General features: G+C 42.1%; 1 protein-coding gene and 1 long non-coding RNA gene across 2 annotated transcripts in view; one reads left to right on the forward strand and one right to left on the reverse strand.

Annotated features, from left to right (window-relative positions):
- b4galnt4a (beta-1,4-N-acetyl-galactosaminyl transferase 4a) overlaps nt 1–26,522 on the reverse strand; it is a 213,299-nt gene that overhangs the window by 17,311 nt on the left and 169,466 nt on the right. Inside the window, exon 9 of the mRNA XM_017717516.2 lies at nt 15,668–15,734. Coding sequence (XP_017573005.2) covers nt 15,668–15,734 — 67 coding nt within the window. The remainder of the gene's footprint in view (nt 1–15,667; nt 15,735–26,522) is intronic.
- Nucleotides 2,898–26,522, forward strand: part of LOC108439246 — a 34,714-nt gene continuing 11,089 nt past the window's right edge. Inside the window, exons 1-2 of the long non-coding RNA XR_001858747.2 lie at nt 2,898–2,950; nt 16,385–16,574. This is a non-coding gene — a long non-coding RNA (uncharacterized LOC108439246). The remainder of the gene's footprint in view (nt 2,951–16,384; nt 16,575–26,522) is intronic.

A 26,522-nucleotide genomic window follows, 5' to 3' on the forward strand; every position in this document is an offset into this window, starting at 1 on the left:
TTTGTCTGGTGAAAAAAATCAAGTAAACCCAAAACCACTTCTCTGGGTTTGGGAGTTGAGGTGGCACCTTATGTGCCTTCTGCCTTTGCTATCTTTAGCCTACATATGATAATTTAGCCTGTTTTTTAATTAGTTGATTAAATTCACACATATCACACCACATATATAAAATATATATAAATATAAATATATATTTTTTAAAAATGAGATAAATTAATTAGTGGTGCAAGTTTTGCAGTTTTTATAGCACCAGCGTTACATGTCAAAAAATTACATACAGCCTGAACCCTGAATCTGCCACATCTGTAGCATACAGTCATTTACTGCAGGCAGTAATTTTGACATATTTGCCTGTGCTCAGTAAATAAAAAGAAGATCATTGACTTAAAATATTTGTAATGGAAGACAATGGGCGGAGGCTTCAGCAGGTGCTATTATAATTGTGTATTTTAATCAATTAACAGTTTTTCTTTTCTTTTCTAAGAGATAACCCACAATAATAAACTGTATGCTATACATACAGCAGATAAAGATTTGAAGCAAGTGAAAGTGGGTCTCCATCTCATATAGAACCCATGTAGCGATAGTGCTAGTAAAGTCCTGTGATATGGGCAGAAGCTTAGAAGGCTCAATCTGAATCCTAGGATTGCCACAACTCTTTGTAAGCAGGGGTTCCATGAGACTAAATCTGGCTTTGGTCTTACTCAATGAGAAAGATGACTAGGGTGTTGCTCTCTTACATGCAGCCAAATGAGGGTGTCTGTTAAGCCACATTTGCAGAATCGGGCAGTTTGTTTGCTCCTCTAAGCACTCTCATATAAAACTGCATGAGTGGCAGCTGACTGGCTCTATAAGTCACAGAGAAAGCTCATGTCAGCCATCAGCCACACATGCAATAAGAGAAGAATTAGCTACAGCTAACACTGTGAGAAATTGTTGCAAAAATTAATTTGGCATGGTGCTAATTAATTTAGCATGGTCACAAATCTTGCTCCTTTTTCAGCTCAAGTGCACATCGTTCAGTCAGGGTCACTGAGCAGCTTTTACTTTTACAGTGTATGAGGGGCACACACACACTTCATGTGTGTGATAACATCTATGATGGTTTGAAAGCAGTCCAGGACTCTATGAATCCTGTTTACTCTCTTTTGATAACTCATCAGGGAAAAGACTCTGTTAAGCTCAAAATGCTATGATTTCATAAAGGTACACCTCAGCCAAAATGAAAAATGCAACCATGGCTACAACTGTTGTAAACATTTTTTTAACGATTTATGATTTAAAGAAAGAAAAATAATAAAAACCCTTTTCTGCTGCAGCATGACTGAGCACCAGTGCACAAAGCATGGTCCATAAAGGCATGGCTGGGTGAGTTCTGTGTGGAAGAATTTGACTGGCCCGCACAAAACTGACCTCAACCCCATCAAACACCTTTGGGATGAACTAGATTGGAGATTGTGAGTCAGGCCCTCTCGACCAACATCAGTGCCTGATCTTACAAATGCTCTTCTGGATGATTGGACAAAAAATCCCACAGACACACTGAAAAAAATCTTGTCGAAAGCTTCCCAGAAGAGTGGAAGCTGTTATAACTGCATAAGGGGGGAGCAACTCCTTATTAATTCTTATGGATCCAGAACAGGATGTCATAAAAGCTCCTGTAGGTGTAATGTGTAGGTGTCCCAATACTTTTGTTCATATAGTGTATCTCTACAATAGAGAGAATGAATTACTCAAATGACAGAAATGGCCTGTCAGATGAGAAGGAGAAGAAGCTAGCAAGGTACTTTAACTCAGTTTGGCTCTAGATATCTTATCTCAGCTTGACTCTAGATACCTTAGCATGGTGAGTAGAGAAATGGAACCCCATTTCATGCTGAATAAACATGGAATCACTGTCTTCTTTGCAGATTAGTTTGAAGACCAGTGCCAGCTTGGTTGTGTATATTAGGATTGCTTAACACAACCGAGATTCTCAATGGTTGGATGATGTGTTTGTGTAATGCATGCTGGGTGGTGTATTGGGAGAGCGTTGATGTATTTTTGCCACATTGACCACCTCTAATAAGCACGGCAACAAATACTGACTGATAGATAAAGGAACAGCTGTCTCAGTATAAAGGTACTTTGCAGACAGAGCACAGTGAATACTGATCTTATGAAGGAGTCACCGTGCCTTGTTGAAGGGTTCTGTGCTGTGAAAGGCCACAATGAGTTTCCAAAGTACACCAGACAGCATGTGCCTCAAGAGTGGAAAGGGTTAAGCACGGAAATCTCCAGCTTCTGCTGGCTCTGGTTGCTAAGCAACCTGTCTCCCACAATGCTTTTCTCCCACCTCCATAAAACCGCTGTGGGAACGGCCGTGTAAACCCAAATTAAACTGTCAAATTAATAGCCTGAATGATTTCAGCTTTTTGCAATATTTAGAGACGTGTTCAAGTCACTCAGGCTTCCCAGGGTAAGGAAAAAAACAGAATTTAAACAAATTTAAACTGTTTAATATACAGCAGTCAGGAGTGATTTCATTCCCATGGCAACAATACGCAGGACAGTTAAGACCCCCAGATTGATAAGATCTGTTTTTGAAAATGTTGCTCATCTCTTCCTTTCACAAATAGCTTCAATATGCTCACTTCTGTTTGACCTGAATTTACATCATCATAGGCTGGTTCTGCTAATAGTGTTTAAGTGGGGGAAAACGCTCCGTTGCATCTAGGAGTTGGATTTGGCTTCGTCATGCAGCAGCATTCGACATATCGAGTCTGTTTCCACCCTGATAACATGCAGTGCCGATTCCCTGAGTGCAAAACAGCAAACCGCAAAACCTGGAAACTGCTCAGTCACGACTTTTACCACCATCTCAGTGCTGAGTTTTTTCTGCTTGTGCCTATTAGCCACTCCAACTCCAGAATGCAGGCAGAGCAGCTCGCTATTACAGCAACAGGCATAAGTAAGTCTATTTCAGAAGTTAATCATTCAGCATGGTTTGAAGCGGGTGTGCGATGGTTTAGAGGTGTTCAGACTACGCTGTTTCAAACCCTCTCAATCGTGCTTCTTTTCATTGTTGTCAGTGGAGAAATGTGCTCTGTGACTGAAAAGCACTTCTCTAGCCAGTGCACTGCACTTTAAAACCACTTCTAAGTTGAAAATGCATCAACTTCCTGCTGGGAAACTCTGAAGGGCAACATGTCATTCTAAACTAACCAGACAAGATTCCTCCAGCTGAGAGGAAACACTAGTGTATCTACTCTGGTAATAAGATTCACGCCTCTTACTGATGTCCACAACCATTTTATTTTCTTCACCAAGTTACGGAACACCGTGAAAACTGACAACAACAAAAACACATTGCATATACATCATTTTCAGAAACATTTCTTCTACAAAGGTACACAATTTTCAATATTTACAATAGTTACCGTGTGCGCCTATTTAGCCAGTAGTAGACAGTCATCTCTCATCTTTTCCTTGTCTCTTTCTCTCGTCTCTTTCCTCTTTCGCTTAGTTTCCACTCACAATTTCCCGCGCACGTTACCCAGACAGGAAATGACGTCTCTCCACAAATTAATAAACAAATTAAACTTAATATTTCAATAAGGTCTAACAGCAGAACTACGAATTGCAGTACGGATTTCATCATTAATTTATGCAACATAAAAAAAAACAATCAGAAATCAAATATGATAATCTCATAAACTTCTGGCATTGTCACAGTAACATATTGCTGTATTGCGAGCGTCAGCTACACTCCCACCAAATTAGCCTTGATTAACACAAATGGAGATGTGAATACACTTACACTCTTCATTAAATAATCAATGATAATTTCCAAGCACGGTTCTGTTGTTTACTGTAACACTAATATTTGAAAATTAACCATATGATTTTACACACTAATAAATTCAGCAACGCCGAATAACAACAGAATTTACATCTCAACATACAAGGAATAACCAATTAAGGGTGAACCGCAGTATAATAACCACTTTTAACTTTATAAAGGAGACATTTAATGAATGACCAATGTTTCCCTCCCCTTTAGCTACTCTTCACTAAAACCACTAACTTCTGAATGGGTCTTTGAACAATGGATGGCTGGTTAAGGCGTTCACCTTTTTTTTCTAACTTTCGTTCTCCAATCTGCACTGTCACTTTTCGCACCAGTCCATCATCATCCTCAAGTGCTTCAACCACCTTAGCAAGTTTCCATTCGTTGCGAGGGACATCCTCCTCTTTGAGGATCACAATATCGCCCACAGCCACGTTACGCCTTGGCGCATGCCATTGCTGACGTAGAGCAATGTTTGACAGATATTCTTTCCTCCATCTGTGCCAAAATTGTTCAGACAGGTATTGGACCCTTCTCCACCGTTTTTTGGCATACAGATCCTCCCTGATGAACCTCCCTGGTGGGGAAAGAGGAACAGAAGATTTCATCGTAATCAAATGATTTGGCGTGAGTGGCTCCAGACTGGTGGGATCGCTGATGTTATCGACAGTGAGTGGACGGTTATTTACAATGGACATAGCTTCGTAGAAGAACGTCCTTAAGGATGTATCGTCCAACCTTCCAGCACTGTCAGCAAGGACTGTGCTCAGTACACTTCTCACTGTCCTAATTTGGCGCTCCCAGACACCTCCAGTGTGGCTTGAGTGTGGTGTATTCATCTGGAAGTCGCACTGATTATCTGCCAAGTACGCAGCCACTCTCTCCTTACTGAGTTCTCTCAGAGCCTTTGCCATTTCATTTTTTGCTCCTATGAAGTTAGTGCCCTGATCAGATCTAATGTGTCTAACGGTTCCACGGATAGCGATAAAGCACCGTAAGGCATTGATAAATGCATCGGTCGTCATATCCTCCAGCATCTCTATGTGAACAGCCCTGGAACAAAGACACGTAAAGAGGAGGCCATACCGTTTTTGTTCTTTACGACCTTGCTTGGTGTGGAAGGGACCAAAGCAGTCCATGCCACAGTACGTGAACGGTGGTGCAGGATCAACACGGTCACTTGGTAAATCTGCCATCCGTTGTTCCTCCAATGGTGCACGCACCCTCCTGCACCGTACACACTGCCTGATGTATTGGGCTACAGCTTTACTTCCACCAACTACCCAGTAACCGTTGGCTCTTAGCTCATTGAGAGTTTGTCCTCTGCCTTGGTGTTGTACTTTGTTATGATGATATGCAATGATGAGGTTTGTGACAGTGCTATTTTTGGGAAGGATTACTGGGTGTCTCAACTCAAGAGGCTCAGATGACTTTCTCAGTCTTCCTCCCACTCTCATTATACCATCGTGAAGGAACGGATCGAGCTGATAGAGTTGGTGGTTATGAGGCAGCTTTCCTGATTTCTGGTTGAGTATGTTCAACTCTTCTCGGAAGGCATCTTGTTGAGCAAGCTTGATAATAATCAGCACAGCCTGCCTTCTCTCTTCCACATTTAAAGGTTCTGTGGTCTTGATCCTCTTTAGCCAACCGCTGGATACGAGCAATGACATTGACCGCTGTGGTCCATTTTGAGAACCGTGACAGGTGGTTTTGAATGTCAAATTGCCTTGTAGCCTCAGTTTTCAGCACCTGTGTAACCCTCACCTCCGGATCTCCTACCAGCAGCTCCGAGGTAACCTGATTTTTGGCTATTTCTCTTTCCCACAAGAACTTTGGACCAGGAAACCAATTTGAGTTGATCAGATCAGCCACCTTGAGGCCTCTGGAGGCGTGGTCGGCTGGGTTTTCTTCTGTGTCAATGTAGTGCCATTGTCTTGTGTCAGTGGTTTCTCGAATTCTCTGGACTCGGTTCGCGACAAAGACATGAAACCTTCGTGCTTCATTATTGATATAGCCGAGTACTACTTGAGAATCTGTCCAATAATATTCCTCATCGATCTTGAACTCTAACTCCTCCCTCAACATGTTGCTCACGGCTGCTGAGGTTACTGCCGCAGTTAACTCCAACCTTGGTATGGTGACTAGTTTAGTTGGAGCGACTCTAGCTTTGCCCATGACCAAGGAGCAGTGCACCTTCTCTTCGCTCACCAACCTGATGTACGAGCACTGGCCATAACCTTGACTGCTTGCATCAGAAAAATGATGCAATTCAGCTCTCTGGACTTCACCAAAGCCAACTGGTATGAAGCATCGTGGTATTTCAATCTTCTCAAGATTTTCCAAATCCTTCATCCAAATCTCCCACCTTGACTTCAAATCCTTGGGTAGTGGTTCATCCCACCCCGTTCCTCTCTGACACATCTCCTGCAGCACTCTTTTTCCTTCAAGGATGAAAGGAGCCAGAAACCCCAAAGGGTCGTATAAAGAGGCCACAATAGAGAGAATCCCTCGTCGTGTTGCCGGTTTCTCATCAAGTATCACCTTGAAGGAAAAACTGTCGCTTTCAGTGTTCCATCTTATACCTAGTACTCTTTGCACAGGTAAGTCATCATGGTTGAGATCAACATTTTTTACCTCCACAGCATGTTCTGCTAGGTTGATGGAATCTAGTACCTCTCGGTTATTGGAAAGGAATTTGTGAAGGTGCAATTTTCCTTTAGCACACACAGATTGGGCTTCCTTCACTAACTCTATTGCCTCACCAACCGATTTCACGCTTATGAGGCCATCATCAACATAGAAATGCTTGCTGATGAAGCTAGCTGCAGAAGGGCACATTTTCTCATTTTGACTAGCAAGGTGTTTCATGCCATAATTGGCGCAGCCAGGGGAAGATGACGCTCCAAACAGGTGCACCTTCATGCGGTATTCTGTGGGTTCTGAGTTTGTGTCACCATTTTCCCACCAGAGAAACCGCAAATAGTCTCTATCTTCCTCGCTGACATGGAATCTATGGAACATTTTTTCAACATCGCACATGACTGCAATGGGATGCTTACGGAAACGGCATAGTACAGCTGTGAGACCATTTGTAAGGTCGGGTCCTGTTAACAGATAATCGTTTAATGAAGTACCTTCGTACTTAGCAGAGCAGTCGAAAACCACCCGGATCTTGTCTGGTTTCCTGGGGTGGTAAACCCCTTGATGTGGGATATACCATATTTTCCCAGGCTCTGATTGGGTGTCTACTTTCTCTGCCTCATCATCCTTAAAGACACCTTCCATAAACCTCGCATAATCATTTTTGAACTTGGGGTCTCTGTCCAGCTTCCTTTTAAGGTGCTTCAGTCGAGCCAAAGCCAGCTTCTTATTGTCTGGAAGGTGTGGACGTACTTTAAATGGAAGAGGCATCTCAAGGTGACCATGCTCGTTTTGCCGGATTCCTTCCTTTAAGACCTGCAGGAAGCAAATATCTTCCTGAGATATGCTTTTATCTGATGATTTTGTGTCTGCAAAATCGGACTCAAGAGCCTTAATGACAGAAGATGGTGTTATAGGTGGTAGCTCTCTGACAGATACCCGATGACAAAGACCAGTCAGATCTTTACGACTCACATGCTGTGGTGTGCCTCCCACAATGCTCCAGCCGAGGTCAGTTTTAATGGCGTAAGGTTCATAGTCACCCCCAGTGATAACATTTCTTGGAATTAATGCTCTAGAGCAATCATAACCAGTCAATAATCCAACACCACAGTCCATTAATGGGGGTATCTCTTGGGCTATGCTGGCAAGGTGTTTCCACTTGTTGGCTGTTTGACAAGTGGGAATATGGGCGCAGTCAAGAGGAATGAAGTCTCTCGTGTAGGCTGGAGGTAAGCTGATGGAAATGTCTGAGGTGAGACCTCTGACTTTAAGATCACATACTCTTTGACTCTTCACAATTGCATCTTTCCCCATCATGGTGGAGAGCTTCAATCTTACAGGTTCCAATGCTACCTGAAGTTTTTCGCACACCTCTTGATCAACAAATGTGTGGCTGCTTTGTGTGTCCAGTAGGGCATATGCTAGGGTTTCAGGAGCATTAGGTGCTGAAATCCATACTGGCACAATCATAGATGTGCTCCCACCTTCTCCTCCATTCACACAGCATGATAATGAGGATGTACTTTCTTCAACTGCATTTTGCTTTGATTCTGCTGAGAAACGATCCTCATGTAATGGAGTTGGGTGACTCTTTCTACATATGCCACACATGGCTCTGTTTCTACAGTCTTTAGAATTGTGACCTTTTCTCAGACATGCAAAACACAACTTGTTCTCATGTATGCATTTTTTCTTTCCTTCTATAGACATTTCTGTTAGCCTTTTGCATTTATGTATTGAGTGATTTTCTCCACAACAAATACACTTGCCTATGTATGAGTTTTGTAATGATGTGCTCCATTTCTTTGGCCTTTCGCCAGTGTCTCTCAACCGGATTTCATCAAGGTCTGGTTTGGATGTGGAGCTTGATGAAACTGGGGTCTTTACATTTGTGGCAAATGTGTTTGCTTTTGAGCGCTTCATCTCTCTTAGTGGTGTCTCTGCGGAGTGCCTTAACGCATGTAAGGATGACACTGGATTACATGCAATACGTGCCTCCTTTGCAATGAAAGAAGCAAACTCATTAAAACTTGGATAGTCCTGGCCTTCATCCAGCTGCTTTGTGACATAGCGGTTCCACCTGGATGTCACCCATTCAGGAAGCTTGACCAGCATTTTCTGGTTCTCCTCGCAGTCATTCAGAACCTGCAAACCCTTTATGTGAGACATGGCATTACTACATGTTTGGAGGAAATCACTGAATTCTCTCAGCTTGATATACTCTTTACCACCAATCTTTGGCCACATGTTTAGCTTCTCTCTGAAGGCCCGTTGCACTATAAAGGAATGACCATATCTAGCATTCAGTCTTTTCCATGCTTGTTGATAGGCTTCTTCGTCTTTTCTGTAGAAGCTGCCCTCAAGAAAGGATTTTGCCTCCCCTGCAATGTACCTTTGCAGGTAGAACAGCCTATCTGCAGGGTTGGAGCATCGTCTCTCTATGAGAGCTTTAAAGCTTGTGCTCCATTCTGTGAACTTCAGAGGATCACCTGAGAATAAAGTAGGTTCTGGGGTTGGAAGGCGAGTGAGAGATAAGGACTCTTGTAGTGCTTGGACTAGGGATGTCTCATTCTTTACAGTTTGTCGTTCTTGATCTAGGATGGGGTGAGAGCATGGGTTTATATCGTTGACTTTGCTGCATATAAGACTGCATGATCCATCCCTTTCTTTTGACTCTTCTTCAATATAAACATTTAGCCTTGCCTGAATGACGTCAATGTCTCTCTGATTTTCAAGTTTTGTCAACTGCTGACGTTGAGCTTCAATGGCAGCTTCCATATCAATTTCGGCTCTCTTAGCAGCCAACAGAGCAGCTGTTTCTGCCCTCTTAGCTGAAATGCTAAGTGATTCTGAGAGACGGTCGGAATGGTTGCAGCTGCGTGCATTAACTCTAGAGACTGCGGATCCATATGTAGACCTAGCATATTCATTATCGAGTAGCATGCATAATCTTGATCTTTCTGCCTCAGCATCAAACTCAACTCCTTCTTCAGAGAGGCGCACTCTCATCAATTGCAGTAAGTCTGAGGTCACAGCAGAGCATGCGTCCACTTTTCTCCGAATTTCTTGACTTGGTGCGTTTTGGAGTCGGATGCTATCATACAGCTCCTTTAGCTCAAGGTTAAGCTTCTCAGCCTCATCCATCATATCATACATGTCGCCTTCAGAGCACTCTTGTTTCAACCTTGTACGAACTCCTCTTACGTACATTTTCCATTTCTCATATGTTGCTTTAAACTTCTTCTCCTTTTGAATTAACTCTTGCTCTTTCAGTTCTTGCATTTTAGGTGTTATTCGTCTTTCACGAGAGGATTTTCTTAATTTTCCCTCATCTAGCCTCCCTGCTTCTTGCCCTTGCGACATGACACCAGACTGTTTATCACTATTTTGAGACATTTTGAACCTTTAAGAGTTACCATATGTAGAAAGCAAGGTAAGTAAGTTACAAGGATATAAAGGCTATAGTTAGCAGTAAGTGACCAAGTAACCAAAATGACACCCTTGATACTTGAGTAGCACCTGCGCTTAACTTTCCCAGCTTATTGTAATCCAATAAATATTAACCAGTCTTCTCATCAAACAACGAACAATAACAGTTATTGACAGAGCATTCTTTTTTTTTTTTCTTTTTTTTTTTTTTTAATCCCTTTAATTTCTTGGTTACTATGATCAAACGTTAGCTTATGTTCTATCCATCAAACTCCTGAGGCATAATAATTGCACAGTCTAACCTGAGGACTTGTAGCCTGAAACTGCTCCACAGAGTGTGCCTGTAGCTTGCGCCGGATGCGTAGCAACGATGCCGCCGTTCGCCGTAGCCTGTAGCTTGCGCCGGATGCGTAGCAACGATGCCGCCGTTCGCCGTAGCCTGTAGCTTGCCGCTGGATGCGTAGCAACGATGCCGCCGTTCGCCGTAGCCTGTAGCTTGCGCCGGATGCGTAGCAACGATGCCGCCGTTCGCCGTAGCCAGTAGCTTGCCGCTGGATGCGTAGCAACGATGCCGCCGTTCGCCGTAGCCTGTAGCTTGCGCCGGATGCGTAGCAACGATGCCGCCGTTCGCCGTAGCCTGTAGCTTGCCGCTGGATGCGTAGCAACGATGCCGCCGTTCGCCGTAGCCTGTCGCTGAATGCTAGCGAAGTTGCACTCTGAAGCCTCGTGGATGGATTAGGACACGTTTTCACTATATCTACTCTGGTAATAAGATTCACGCCTCTTACTGATGTCCACAACCATTTTATTTTCTTCACCAAGTTACGGAACACCGTGAAAACTGACAACAACAAAAACACATTGCATATACATCATTTTCAGAAACATTTCTTCTACAAAGGTACACAATTTTCAATATTTACAATAGTTACCGTGTGCGCCTATTTAGCCAGTAGTAGACAGTCATCTCTCATCTTTTCCTTGTCTCTTTCTCTCGTCTCTTTCCTCTTTCGCTTAGTTTCCACTCACAATTTCCCGCGCACGTTACCCAGACAGGAAATGACGTCTCTCCACAAATTAATAAACAAATTAAACTTAATATTTCAATAAGGTCTAACAGCAGAACTACGAATTGCAGTACGGATTTCATCATTAATTTATGCAACATAAAAAAAAACAATCAGAAATCAAATATGATAATCTCATAAACTTCTGGCATTGTCACAGTAACATATTGCTGTATTGCGAGCGTCAGCTACAACTAGTGTTTCTCTTTTTTTGAACGTAATGTATTCTTGATGTTGGCTTTTCTTGCATGTTTTATTTAAAACTATTATGTACGTTTTATATGTAATATTATATGCAACACTGGAATGAATTAGTTCAAACAGCAGTCCCACAGTAAAAAAACAAACAAACAAAAAAACAATAAAGTATTCAGACTTTAGATATTCACAAGGATTATTATGTTTCTTATGATCTTTTCAAGGCATAGATAGACGTAGGCTAAATATATACAAACATCTAAAGTATAGGGTACTTTCTATGAGGAAGTATCTGTCCCAAACCATAACCCTTGAAAATATAACCCTTGAATTTCAACTTGTGAAAATCATATTTATTTTTGCATGCTTTAAAGACATTTTGATTTCTTTTAAAGTAAAAAAAATGTAAATTTATTATTAGTTTAATTTTTAAATAAAAAATCACTGCATTCAGACTGCATTCGTATCCAGTGTTGCCAGATTAGGCAAGTTCTTGTCTGATTGGGTGGATTTTGGATGGATTTGTTTAGAGAAAAAGTGGGAGGACAAAATTGGGGCTGGAAATTGGAATGATCTATAAACTGTTTAGCATAGAGCATAAAGGTCCATCCATCCATCCATTATCTTCCGCTTCTCTGGGGTTCGGGTCGCGGGGGCAGCATCCTAAGCAATGAAGCCCAGACCTCCCTTTCCCCAGCCACTTCCACCAGCTCTCCAAGGGGGATTCCGAGGCGCTCCCAGGCCAGCTGGGCGATATAGTCGCGCGCCAGCGTGTCCTGGGTCTTCCCCGGGGTCTCCTCCCAGGTGGACTCGCCTGTGACACCTCCCGAGGGAGGCGTCCAGGAGGCATCCTAACCAGATGCCCGAACCACCTCAGCTGGCTCCTCTCGACGTGAAGAAGCAGCGGCTCTACTCCGAGTCCCTCCCGGATGACTGAACTTCTCACCCTATCTCTAAGGGAGAGTCCAGACACCCTGCGGAGGAAACTCATTTCGGCTGCTTGTATTCGCGATCTTATTCTTTCGGTCATTACCCAAAGCTCATGACCATAGGTGAGGGTGGGAACGTAGATCGACCGGTAAATCGAGAGCCTTGCCTTATGGCTCAGCTCTTTCTTTACCACAACAGACCGGTAAAGAGCCCGCATCACTGCTGACCCAGCACCAATCCGCCTGTCAATCTCCCGCTCCCTTGTACCATCACTCGTGAGCAAGACCCCGAGATACTTGAACTCCTCCACTTGAGGCAAGAGCCTATCCCCGACCCAGAGAGGGCTCTCCACCCTTTTCCGCCTGAGAACCATGGTCTTGGATTTAGAGGTACTGATTCTCATCCCAGCCGCTTCACACTCGGCTGCAAACCGATCCAGCGAAAGCTGAAGTTCGCGGCCTGATGTCCCCAATAGGACCACATCATCTGCAAACAGCAGCGATGTGACCCTGAGGTCACCAAACCGGACACCCTCCATCCCTTGACTGCGCCTAGAAATTCTATCCATAAAAATTATGAATAGAATCGGTGACAAAGGGCAGCCCTGACGGAGTCCAACTCTCACTGGGAACGAGTCTGACTTACTGCCGGCTATGCGAACCAAACTCCAGCTTTGTTTGTACAGGGCCTGAATGGCTCGTAGCAAAGAGCCATGTACCCCGTACTCCCGAAGCACCTCCCACAGAATACCCCGGGGAACACAGTCGAATGCCTTCTCCAGATCCACAAAGCACATGTGGACTGGTTGGGCAAACTCCCATGAACCCTCCAGAATCCTGGAGAGGGTGAAGAGTTGGTCCAGTGTTCCACGACCAGGGCGGAACCCGCACTGTTCCTCCTGGATCCGAGGTTCAACTATAAGCCAGACTCTCTTCTCCAGTACCCCTGCATAGACCTTGCCAGGAAGGCTGAGGAGTGTGATTCCCCTGTAGTTGGAACACACCCTCCGGTCCCCTTTTTTAAAAAGAGGCACCACCACCCCAGTCTGCCAATCCAGTGGCACCGCCCCCGATGTCCACGCAATGTTGAAAAGGCGTGTCAGCCAAGACAGCCCCACAACATCCAGAGCCTTGAGGAACTCAGGGCGGATCTCATCCACCCCTGGAGCCTTGCCACCAAGGAGCTTCTTAACTACCTTAGCGACTTGGGCCTCAGTAATGGACAAGCCTATTCCCATGTCCCCATACTCAGCCTCCTCACTGGAGAACGTGTCGGTGGGATTGAGAAGGTCCTCAAAGTATTCCTTCCACCGCCCAATGACGTCTTCAGTCGAAGTCAGCAGCACACCATCTCCACTATATACAGTGCTAGTGGCACACTGCTTTCCCCTTCTGAGTCGCCTGACGGTTTGCCAGAATCTTTTCGGAGCCGACTTAAAGTCACTTTCCAAGGCCTCACCAAACTCCTCCCATACACGGGTTTTTGCCTTGGTCCCACAGGCCAACCATGCCCGGTAGGACTCCTTCTTCAGCTTGACGGCATCTCTCACCTGGGGTGTCCACCACCGGGTTCGAGGATTACCGCCCCGACAGGCACCAACTACCTTACGGCCACAGCTACAGTCAGCCGCTTCAGCAATGGAGGAACGGAACATGGCCCATTCTGAGTCAATGTACCCCACCTCCCCCGATATCTGGTCAAAGTTCTGATGGAGGTGTGAGTTGAAGATCAATCTGACAGGTTCTTCTGCTAGACGTTCCCAGCAAACCCTCACTATACATTTGGGCTTGCCTGGTCTGACCGGCATCTTCCCCCACCACCTGATCCAACTCACCACCAGGTGGTGATCAGTTGACAGCTCAGCTCCTCTCTTTACCCAAGTGTCCAAAACACATGGCCGCAAGTCCGATGACACGACTACAAAGTCAATCATTGAACTGCGGCCTAGGGTGTCCTGGTGCCATGTGCACTTATGGACATCCTTGTGTTCAAACATGGTGTTCGTGATGGACAAACTGTGGTTTGCGCAGAAGTCTAAAAACTGAACACCACTCGGGTTCAGATCAGAGAGGCCATTCCTCCCAATCACACCCCTCCAGGTCTCACTGTCATTGCCCACGTGAGCGTTGAAGTCCCCCAGTAGGACAATAGAGTCTCCAGGAGGAGCACTTTCAAGCACCCTTCCCAAGGACTCTAAGAAGGCTGGGTACTCTGAACTGCTGTTCGGTGCATAAGCACAGACAACAGTCAGGACCCATTCCCCAACCCGAAGGCGTAGGGAAGCTACCCTCTCGTCCACCGGAGAAAACCCCAACATACAGGCACCGAGTCGAGGGGCTATGAGAAAGCCCACACCTGCCCGCCGCCTCTCACCATGGGCAACTCCAGAAAAGAATAAAGTCCAGCCCCTCTCAAGGAGATTGGACCCAGAGCCCAAGCTGTGTGTTGAGGTGAGCCCGACTATATCTAGCCGGTATCTCTCAACCTCGCGCACCAACTCAGGCTCCTTCCCCGCCAGTGAGGTAACGTTCCAAGTTCCAAAAGCCAGTTTCAGCAACCGAGGATCAGAACGCCAAGGCCCACGCCTTCGGACACTGCCCGATCCACAACGCACCGAACCCCTACTACTGCCCCTCCCATTGGTGGCGGGTCGATGGGAGGAGAGCATAAAGGTAAAGAAGTAAAATGCTGAAAAAGTTAATACTCTGAAATTTAGTTCTGCAAGTTATGGAAATAAGATACAAACACAAATCAAATAATTTAATTACTTTATTGAAATTATTGTTTCTTAGATTACATAAAAAGCATTTGGGTCTTTCTAGCCGTGGTAAAGCAAACACATTTGTTATTATAAAAATTACCTAAAATTGTCACTACCAAAGCAGTTTCTACTGAAGCACTGGGTAAAGTTTCAGTAGTGCTATGATTGTTTTGTTCGCTACCAAATCTAATGTTCAGTTACTGATTTTTATAAAGTAAACATAATTAAAGTCTAGAGCAGGGGCGTCCAATCTTATCCACAAAGGGCCAGTGTGGCTGTAGGTTTTCATGCCAAACGAGCTGGAGCTCACCTAATTCCAATTGTTTAATCAGTTGGTCTCTGTCTTCAGCAATTGATCAAGTCCAGGTGAGTTAAAAAGTGACATGGGTTTCCAACTCCAAACTAATTCAGTGGAATGAACCATATCTGTCAGTTTGGAAATGTTTATCAGTTGGCCGAGCCTTTCCTGTTTGTTTTTACCTACTTGCCAATCAAGTTGATTTACCAGCCACGTAAGCACTACCTGCTTCTTTTAAAGCACCAGACATGATACATATTTAAAAAGTTATTAGCTACATTAGCGTCCTAGCTGCAGTTCAAATATAGAGATGCAAACTGTGGAAATCAAACATGTCTTAATTGATCAAGTCCATTTGAGGTAAGAGAGAAAATTATAGTTGATTTTTTTGGCCAAAAAAGCTTAAATAAAACATCAAATCTGTGGTCAAGCTCTCAGTCTATTCACATTCTCTGTGGAGTGATTGTGTGTGTGTGTGTGTGTGTGTGTGTGTGTGTGTGATAGGGGTTTACCTGTGTACAGAGAGATGTACGCAGAATCAATGACCTCATATTTCAGGCCTGGGAGAAAAGGGCGCCACTGTGGAGAGAAGTGGAGAGAAGAGAGACAGAGTTAAAGAGAGATTGAGAAAGAGAGATGGCAAAGAGTGAAAGAGCAAGACAGAGAAAAAAATGAGGAAGAGTGAGACAGGGAGAGAGAAAATAGAGAAGACAGAGAAAATCAGAAAGAAAGTCAAAGAGAGAGAGGGGAAACATACAGAGAAATACAGATGAAGATGCAGAAAGAGAGATAGAGAGAAAGAGTGAGAGAGAGAAAAAAGATGTCTAAGAGTGAAAGCAAGAGAGAGAAATGTGGAAGAGTGAGACAGCGAGAGAGAGAAAAGAGAGAAGACAGAAAGAGAGAGGGGAGATGAAGAAATTAAGAAATAGAGATAAAGATGGAGAAAGAGAGAGAGAAAGAGATGACAAAGAGAGAAAGAGCAAGAGAGAAATGGGGGATGAGACAGTGAGAGAGAGAAAAGAGAAGACAGAAAAAAAGAAAGAAAGTCAAAGAGAGAGAGGGGAAACATAGAAATAGAGATGAAGATGGAGAAAGAGAGAGAGAGAAAGAGATGGCAAAGAGAGAAAGAGCAAGAGAGAAATGGGGGATCAAATGGGAGTGAGAGAGAGAAAAGAGAGAAGACAGAAAAAAAAGAGAGAGAAAATAATGAAGAACTTTTTTCTCTGCAGATGAAAAGATGAACATGGTCTTCATGTCTGTACTGTGCAGTATTGATTGAGGAATGAGGCCTTTGGGGATCAAAGCCTGGCTGAAGGAGGCGAGCAGGAAGAGGATGCAGCACCGGCCTTCTTTTACCTGGGACTCACAGCGCGCAAGGTGACCCTCACACTTCAGACACACAGGACATCTCATACTGAGGTACCGACACACACACACTGCCCTCTCCTCACCCCCTCCACACGCACAAACTCGCATGTGTGGTCCTCTGGCAACACACATTCACCCAGCAAGTGACAGGCTACAAGTCTTTTAAAGACATTCAGCAATTACCACGTCACTTCTCGTTATCTTCCTGCTAATGAGGGGAGACAGGGCATTTTCCACGCTGAGAATCCACGCCACAAACACACACACACACACACACACACACACACACACACACACACACACACACACACACACACACACACACACACACACACCAAGACATAACCTTCATGTGGTCACACCAATATAGACAAATATGAACCACATTCTTTTAAATTACTCAATTTAGCTCCCCTGGACTACAACATGGTCGCACTCAAATATCAATACTGTCAAAAATGTCTTTGGACACCAGTACTGTTTTACACTTTCATGATGAATGGACCAATAGAAATGCTCCAAAATGTCTTGGAACAAAATCTCTTTACATAATTTACATTGGAAGTTTCTGTACACCTACAGTATTCTCATAGATGCAGTGTGAGCTGATAGGAATGTGAGTATATCCAACAGTGCTCTGTCTGCAGGGGGCTGAAGGTCGAGTGGGACAGAAACAGAGCAGCTGCATTCTAGGACAGTTCAGCACACGCAGGACACTTCATCACATGCTCTCCACACCATCAATCACTGATAGCGCTACTACTGTGAGACAGCAGGCAAAGTGGGCTGATTTCTCCAACCCTGAGTCAACCAAGTTAAACTTTCTGTCTCTTTCATTGCGTTCCACCCTCTTCATCTAGAACATGTACCTGAATCACCACGCCATACAGGACAAATCCAGTTTGATCTAATTATGATTATGATTATCTTAAAAACTAGTTTTAAGATAATTATTAAACCAGTTTCTTCTTCATTTGAGCTTAAAATGCATGGATTGATTTAGCAAACACTGAATAAATGGGGAAATGTGTTCTATTGCTTACAGGAGCCAGTACAGTAAGCAACAGAACATCACAGAGTATCCCTGTGGTTTCTGGTAAAAAAATCTCAACCTAAGATGCAAACGCATTAAAACTGTCATGACTCAACAACACTATAGATGTTGTGAGTCCTGGATTTCATAAGAACAGACCAATTGTCTAAATACCTGAGGGTGGAGGTAAGAAAGTAAGAAAGGCCATGTTAAACGTGTTAAACTTCCAACAGACAGTACCAGAAATAAGTGGTTTTGCTTCAATTTTTGTCCAATAATGTTCAGCACATTTTCTGCAGTGCTATACTGGAAACAGAGCACAGTACAGTGCTGGGCACACTATAAACTGCTTCAGAGACAAAGAGCAGTGCCCAAGTTGTGACCAAACTGTCATGTCACATACAAAGCTTCTAATAAACAGCTAAAAATAGCCTGTATACATAGTATGTTTATGTATTTTAGCAAGCTGAACTTTGAGTGCATGTTAAGATAAATTATTTAATTATAATTTGTTATAAAGTCAGAATCAATAATTATTTTTCCATACGTAGGCTTTGTTTTGCAGATGTTGTCCAGCTCCAGTTCTAGAGGCCCTAAACTGCACTATTTTGAAATTTTGTTGCTCTAAATTAGCTAATTGCAAAGCTAAGCACAGAGGCTATATTACAATTTGCAGTTTTTATATAAAAACTAATGCTGACATTCTGATTCAGGATATTTGCATGTATTCAGGAATTACATATCAGTGCTGTCAGAACAAAACTTTGTATCTCCATTTTTGTCATTTTTCAGTTTTTGACATAATTTGAAAATGTTTCCTTTTACACTGTGTGTACATTTCATGATGAATGGATCAAGAGAAATCGCCCAAAATTACCTGGAAAAAAACTGTTTTCATTGACTTTTCATTTCATTCATTAAAAGTAAAGTGTGTTTTTTCCTTCTCCTGTAAAGTTGACATTTTGGAGATTGCAAGGTTTTGTTCTGACAGCAATGATATTTTTCTGAAACATTAAACTCATAACCTTACCAGTTTCACTTGTGAATGATTCGCGTAAATTAAATGTTTTTTCTTCTTCTAAGAAATGAAGAAACAGAACATGCCATTTCATGTAGCTGATGTTCTTAGCTATGGGGAAAAAATGACTGTTATTTTTTTATGATTCTGGTTTTATGTGCTCTGAGTTCAAAAGCCTACACATATTCTTCTGCATACACTTTTCCCAGAATAGTGTCATTTAAATTACTAAGCTGTTAAGGAATATTGCTATATATACACACTACATGCTCACTAACACTAAACTGACATCTTAACACTGGCAAATAGGAATGCATGACGATATCAGAATCATATTGGTATTAGCAGATATTTGCTCAAAAAATACTGGTATTTGGAAGCTGTTTATATTTGGCTGATATTACAATCTAATATTTGATGATGTAGTTATTTTCCTCCAGAAGAGCAGAATGTTTAGGTGAAGCTGGGCTACTATGCTAAAATATCTGCATTTGATTTATTTTACTGCATTTGCAATACTACAGAAATAAATGCTACTTAAATAAATGTTAGAGAAATAAATGTTACATGCTAATGAAAATGATATCGGCACCAGCCCAAACGTCCCATATCGGGGCATCTATACTGGCACCCTCACCAAAATAGTGCATGTAGAACAGCTAGCTTTGTCAAGTGAAGTAGGGAAGTCACCCCAGTAGTGGTGGACTAGTTTCAGTAGCCAGGTGTTTTCTCTTTAGGTGCTAAAGAGATGTGTCATTATAATTTTAACATAAATAGGTTAGGTTGATTAAATGTGCAGGAATGTCAGGTTGCTTATAGCAATATTCATATTTCAACTATTTAATGACCTCACAATTCAGAGGACATTTGACAGTTGGAGAAAGTGTGTTTACTGATTTAAAAACTTCAACACAAAGAATTATTCAAAGAAAAATGAAAAGAATTTACAATAGGATACCTTCTCCTGAATGACTCTCTCTCTCTCTCTCTCTCTCTCTCTCTCTCTCTCTCTCTCTCTCTCTCGGGTGTGTCCTTCCTTCCAGCTTCATGTTAAACAAGTCTCTGTGCATTAGCGGAGTGCACTGATGAAACCCATTAGCACTTAAAAGCCTTTCCTCAATGATAAATGTGGGCGTTTCAGTCAATGAAAGAAGCCGCCATCAGAGCGGCTCTTACAGCGGACAAATAAAAAAGTTACAGAAAAGGCTACAGAGTTGTGCGTGTGTTGGCTGCATTAATGCTAACCGTTGCTGCGGTTATTGAACTGAGTCTCAGGACTGTGGTGATAGCTGGTGTGGGAGTAATACACAGGGACGATTCATTGGCCTGAACCCTTCCTCAGCAAAGGCCAAAAATCAATACCAGGAGGAAAATAATAAAATGTACCAACAGAGGAACAAAATGACAAAGGCAGCCAGCAGTATTTAATCATGTTTGCGTCGGGTGTGGAAGGTTTGTGACAGCCTTGCTCTATTCAAGCGGGCCATGGCCTCTCCCTGACATAGGCAAACTTCTCTTTGAGAGAGAAGCAAAGACACTGCACTGCTCAAACTACAAACTATTCTGCTCTCAGCTTTTTCATCTGCAGCATTTGTAGCAACAGATGCTAAATGTCCTCTGCAAGCCACCTTGTCACTGTCAGTTAGGAACATCCATGCACAACAGAGAATTAACGTCACTTAACATTTTGAGTTTAATAATGCACTGTACATATTCATGCTGGAACTGGAGTCTTTGCCAAATAGTTATGCAAATTATTTCCAAATAGATACTAACTATTTTTCAGTATGGGCACTTCTTTTTTCAGAACAAGGCTTTAAAGGGTTAAAGTATGTTCAAATACAGAAGGACTAGTTGTATTGAGGTTTTTAATGACAGTTAGAGGTGCATGAAAAAAATGCAAAATACGCTAGCTGGGGTATCAAACTCAACCACTAAAGGGGTCAAAATGAAAAAGTCTCAACAAATTGGTGGGCCAGAAAAAAACAATGTTTATTTTTAATTAATGTTGTGCTATAATCCCAAACTGGCAATTATTTATCAAAATATGCAAAAACATCCACAGTAAAATATAGGCACTTTTAGTAGACCTTGAAATATTACATGAACACTTGAAATATAAAAAATGTAAATGTCCCCAGGAGCTTGGTCTTTGAAACCTACCTATTTGCTTGAGATAGACACCTGGCATCCTTTCTTTGCTTTTTTAAGTTTATTAAGACTTTAATGATGTTAAGCATTTATGTTGGTTAGCAACATATTATGCATTAGCAACTGCAGCTGAAATGCAGCTAGTGTGTTCTTGACATTACTTGTCTGGAATTGTACAGAATTGTGCAGAATTGAGGTGTAACCACTGTCCCATAGACCATTTCTGGGGTAGGAGAGTCAGAGCACACATTACATTACAGTGCATGCTGGGGCAGCACATTGTGAAACCGGTTAATATTAATAGAAAATGAAAAAACTTTTGCTGGCCAGATAAGATTGTATCGCGGACCTCATCTGGCCAGAGGGCCTTGTGTTTGACACACAGGCTTTAGAGAAGGACAGTGCAAACCATGGCAGAATCACATAGTATATAGGTGGAGATACTGGAAATGCGAATGATTACATACTCTGCTCAATTACTAAAGTTTGGGCATCTAGCAGCGCTTGTGTCTCAAAGAAGTGTAATTGGGAAACTACTGGTAATGATAGCAAGCAGGCATTGTGGCTAAATGGACGATCCCTGAAGAGATCCAACAGAATGACGCTTCTGCTCTCAGGTTCAGATGTACATGTGTGAGAAGATGCAGCACACAGTAGTGCATAGTCCACGTTATTACATTACGGATTTATAACTACATTTTTTTTAGATGGAGCACAACACTGTAGAGTGTAATCATAATTTATTAACACTACTTTCTTCTCCTTGTTAAACTTGATTTCCTCTTTTGTCTTGAGCTTGTTAACAGCACCACTATTTCACTGCTCTATTTAAACCACTGAACCTCATGAGTGAGCAGTTATTAGGTACTCCTCTGCAGCGCCTCAGTAAACTGAATGTTAATTTTAGGCGCATTGCGAGTGCTACTGCTGCTGTATCTAGGTATGTTTTGTGCTGCGGCCACGCTCAAAAGTCATCTGTATGTATTTATACACATTTATATTGAACTCAACCTAACCATGCTCTACCTAAAAAAGCATTTAGTAACTGTTGTGAAGTTGGAAGAGATTTGCAAAATGTCGTCATTACACTATGTTTCTATGTTGGTGCTACCTGCATGACGGCAAACTGGATTTTCCACTGTTTTTAATGAACTCATAAAAATTCCACCCTGCCAGTGGCACCATTCTGGAGGTTAATTTTTTTCAGGAACTTGGCTGATGAATGCTCATACAACCCCAATTTCAATGAAGTTGGGACGTTGTGTAAAATATTAATAAAAACAGAATATGATGATTTGCAAATCCTTTTCAACTTATATTCATTTGAATACACTACAAAGACAAGATATTTAATGTTCAAATGGATAAACTTTATTGTTTTTTGCAAATATTCACTCATTTTGAATTTGATGCCTGCAACACGTCCCAAAGAAGTTGGGACAGGGGCATGTTTACCACTGTGTTACATCACCTTTCCTTTTAACAACACTCAATAAGTGTTTGGGGACTGAGGACACTAATTGTTGAAGCTTTGTAGGTGGAATTCTTTCCCAGTCTTGCTTGATGTACAACTTCAGTTGCTCAACAGTCCGTTTCAATGGGAGACAGGTCTGGACTGCAGGCAGGCCAGTCTAGTACCCGCACTCTTTTACTACGAAGTGTTTTTTATGATATTATGGACTGTAGATGATTAAATCCCTTAATTCCTTGCAATTGCACGTCGAGAAATGTTGTTCTTAAACTGTTGGACTATTTGCTCACGCAGTTGTTCACAAAGTGGTGAACCTCGCCCCATCCTTGCTTGTGAACGACTGAGCCTTTCAGGGATGCTCCCTTTATACCCAATCATGACACTCACCTGTTTCCAATTAACCTGTTCACCTGTGGAATGTTCCAAACAGGTGTTTTTTGAGCATTCCTCAACTTTCCTAGTCTATTGTTGCCCCTGTCCCAACTTCTTTGGAACGTGTTGCAGGCATCAAATTCAAAATGAGTGAATATTTGCAAAAAACAATAAAGTTTATCCATTTGAACATTAAATATCTTGTCTTTGTAGTGTATTCAAATGAATATAAGTTGAAAAGGATTTGCAAATCATCATATTCTGTTTTTATTAATATTTTACACAACGTCCCAACTTCATTGGAATTGGGGTTGTATCTGAAGTCCAGATGTATCCGCGTTTACGCTACGGCATGCCACAGTGCCATGTACCATTGGCAGAGCTGCTATGAAGCATGGAATTTTCAATGCCAACTTAACAACATAATGCTGAGATTCCAGAACCTACACATAACAAAAGTCACATGTTGTCCACTGAGGAGAAAAGATCTGGTGTAAAAGACAGAGTCCTAATCAGCAGTCTACATCGCACTGGTTAGTGTTAGCTCTTTAACATTAGCTTCTCTGAAGACGTGGCCTCTATTACTCATCAGATACAAAACCTACCAACTTCCCATGGCTATTTTTGAATATTAAAACATGTTTTCAAATGTTTACCTCTAGATATATTATGTAAAATGTCCACAGGCCTACTTTTATTTCAGATGAAGTCGTTCTTTTCCCCTTTTTGAGCTGTTGCTTTTTGTTCCCTTCTGTATTAACTCTTGCAAATACTCAAATATCAAAAGCAGACGGAATGCACATCACTAATTACAATTTTTTTTTTTTTTTGCGAAATGGGCGATAAAAGTAATAAAATATGATGTAAATACTAATTATTCAGACTCTCTTTTAAGCTTATACATTCCACAGGTGACTGACCTTCCTGCCTCTTTTTACAGTCAGTTCTTCAAGAGAAAACATAAAAGGAATGGTGTTGCTTTCCATCTTCCTCATCACATGTTTCATTTAGTCCTCAGGCACTAAGTTCACTCACACTCTTCAGGCTGAATATGGCTTTTGTCTTTGGTTCTTGACTTCAGGCCCTTCCACCAATCAAAGCCCACATAGCACAGAAGTGTTGCCATGGGAGACCCACTGTAGGACACTTCGGCGAGGAGAGAAAAAACAAAGACAAAGAAGCAACAACTGTCCTCCAAGCGTGACATCACAGCAAAGGCAGAGATGGCTACTGTGGAGAATTATGAAACACTGCTGAGAAGCTATTTCTAAGTTTTCTCTTCCCTTTGATTGAATGGACGACATCTGATTTAAATCTTTCTGGCTCAAGCGTTGTGGATGCAATTGGGAAGCATGTCCACATCGCCAGTATGTGTCATACACATGCAGATTTCCATGATGCAGTGATTTGAAGATCAGTGAGTGTGCAGATCTGCATGAAATCGGCATTAACCGAACGCACTGCCGCACACTGTCCCTCTCTGTCTCTCTCTTCCTCTCTGTGTCCTTGCTGTCGGGCTTATTGGGCAGGGCTGTGGCTGTTATTTTTGGCTCCTAATGTGATAAAATTCATTTCTCTCACCACGCTGATGATTTCCTCCAGCACTACCCACAAAGCCCTGCGAGTGCTCATCATGTCCAAAACGCTCTGCTCGTGCACTAGCCTCGAGCACTACAGCCGTCAACCAGTGCTGATTAGCATATAAACAGATGGATAAATAAGTGAGTAAACAGAGCAGACCTTATCCCACATGCAACAAACATGATGACAGGATACAAACACAAGCACACAGATCCTCACAAATTAGGAAAAATGCTAAAAGCTAAGATTAGAGTTAGCAGGAGGCAACTGCATAAGTCGCTTTTGATGTGAGTGGAGTGAAAGGGTGTGATGTCGGTGTGCTGGCAGTGAGGAGGCTAAGGGCTAATTGGGAGGACTCTGGAGAGCTCATCAGGTTGGGCCAATAAAACAGTTCATTAATAGCCAATGTTCTCTCCCACAGTCTGCTAAGCCACAATAACAACGTCAAGAGTAATGATCCTGTTCTCGTTTTCTTCTCTATTTTCTCTCCCCTGCAGCTTCTCACACGCACACAATCCAGAATAATGTGAGAGTTCTGTCTTCCGTGTAAGTGTGAGACAGGGAGTGGCAGCGAATGAATGACTGCTGTTTCTGTTTTATCACTACATAAGTTTTCACAAAGTTTCCAGCCAGTAGTTTGAGCCATAGGTGCCTATACAACGTAGCAGGTGGAGCCCTTTTATTAGGGGCGGAGTGAATGTGCTGTTTCAAAAAATTTTTTTAAATTGCATGTGCTAAATAAAATATTTTTCATGCAACTTTTTTTTTTTACCACTCCTAACACAGAACTGTCACCTAAAGGGGCATTCCACTGACATCACCAAATTTCTGCATAATTAAATCATTAAGGCGTAAACAAAGTCATTCAGAGTGGCATGATGTGAAATACTCCGCTCTAAAGGCGCTTATCAAGTCAGAATTGTTCACAGTGATGGTGATAGGAACCAGATGTCTGAAGATTTTGGAGCTACTTCAAAGAAAGTTAAAGCACAACATGGTTATGAATACAACGACTGATGCTTGCGACAGTGTTTTATGCACTTGAGGTGAAATATACAAATATTTAGGTGACACTTTATTTTAAGTGGTTCTTATAGATGACACTAACACTCAGCAGTAACATGTCAAAAATATATGAGGGTTAGGATTAGGTTTTGGGCCAGGGTTAGGGTGTGCTAGTGAGCAATGGGAAATGGGAGGGGTAAAAACTCTTTGATGTGAGGACAATTCACACCTCTTCACAAAGCCATGTCGAGCTAAAATGGACAGCACAACTGCAGCTTTTTCAGATCAATATCATGTAGTTACAACAGAAAAAAAAAACATGTAAACATAGTAAAAACATTTCTATAGTTGTTGTACTAGCAACATAAATCCAGTTCACTTCCGATTTTGTTAATTGTGCAAATTTCCATCAAAATATCATATTCCATCAAAGTTACTGAAGGAAGAAAATGCATCGTTCAACTGAGGGCCCTTCAAAATAGGAGGAAATTACAATTTATAGATATTTTGAAAAGGGGAAAAGAGAGGAGCCAGATGGGGTATGACAGAAAAGAACTTATGGACACACAGTTGTAAAGATGGAAAGAGTTCCTATTTTTACTCCTGGTGCAAATTTACAGCACTATATCACTATATAGCTGAGCTCATCTCTGAAGTAATATCCACAGAGAAAAAGCATGCTGTACTTTATTCAGCCAATTCTCCATGTCCCCGCTGTCAGAATGATTTTAAATAATTCATGGATGGAAAAGATAAATGGAGAGGTTCTATATTTCCATTTATTTGTCCAAATCCACTCTGTCTGTTTTCCTCATTTTTCATTTCCTATGCAGGGAGAAAATCAATAGAACATCAAGTTCTAAAATCTCACTGCACCTCTGAAAAGGCTCAGCTGTCTATAGTCAGCTACCCAGGAGTCTGTTATTATGCACTGGCCTTTTTGTTGTTGTAATGAAACCACTAGCCATCCTGGTTTATTACCTACACCTGGTAACCAAACTGAGAAGGAGTTGAGGAAATTTGCATGGAAAGAGAACCTTCAGAGTTCACATACTTTAGTACAAAAGTATTACCTTGTGTCATTACATTCATAGTACAGACCTACTGTTGTTTTATTCTTTGGTTATGCTTATTTATGGTGATGAAATGCAAAAGCGTGTTTTTTAGCATTTAATATTACTTGCTGATGTTATTCTTGCATAGCTCAATAGAGCTGTCAACTGGGATTAGACATTAAACTTGAAATATATAAATACCAAGCATACTCATGCTGTTATAAACCGTAATTTATAAACAGTAATTCTTAAAGAATGACTCTTAAAAAATCTTCAACAATGACATTTCCATAAAATTTCACACCAATGAAAT

The sequence above is a fragment of the Pygocentrus nattereri genome, chromosome 11, assembly GCF_015220715.1.
Source record: "Pygocentrus nattereri isolate fPygNat1 chromosome 11, fPygNat1.pri, whole genome shotgun sequence".
In the NCBI taxonomy this organism is placed as follows: domain Eukaryota; kingdom Metazoa; phylum Chordata; class Actinopteri; order Characiformes; family Serrasalmidae; genus Pygocentrus; species Pygocentrus nattereri.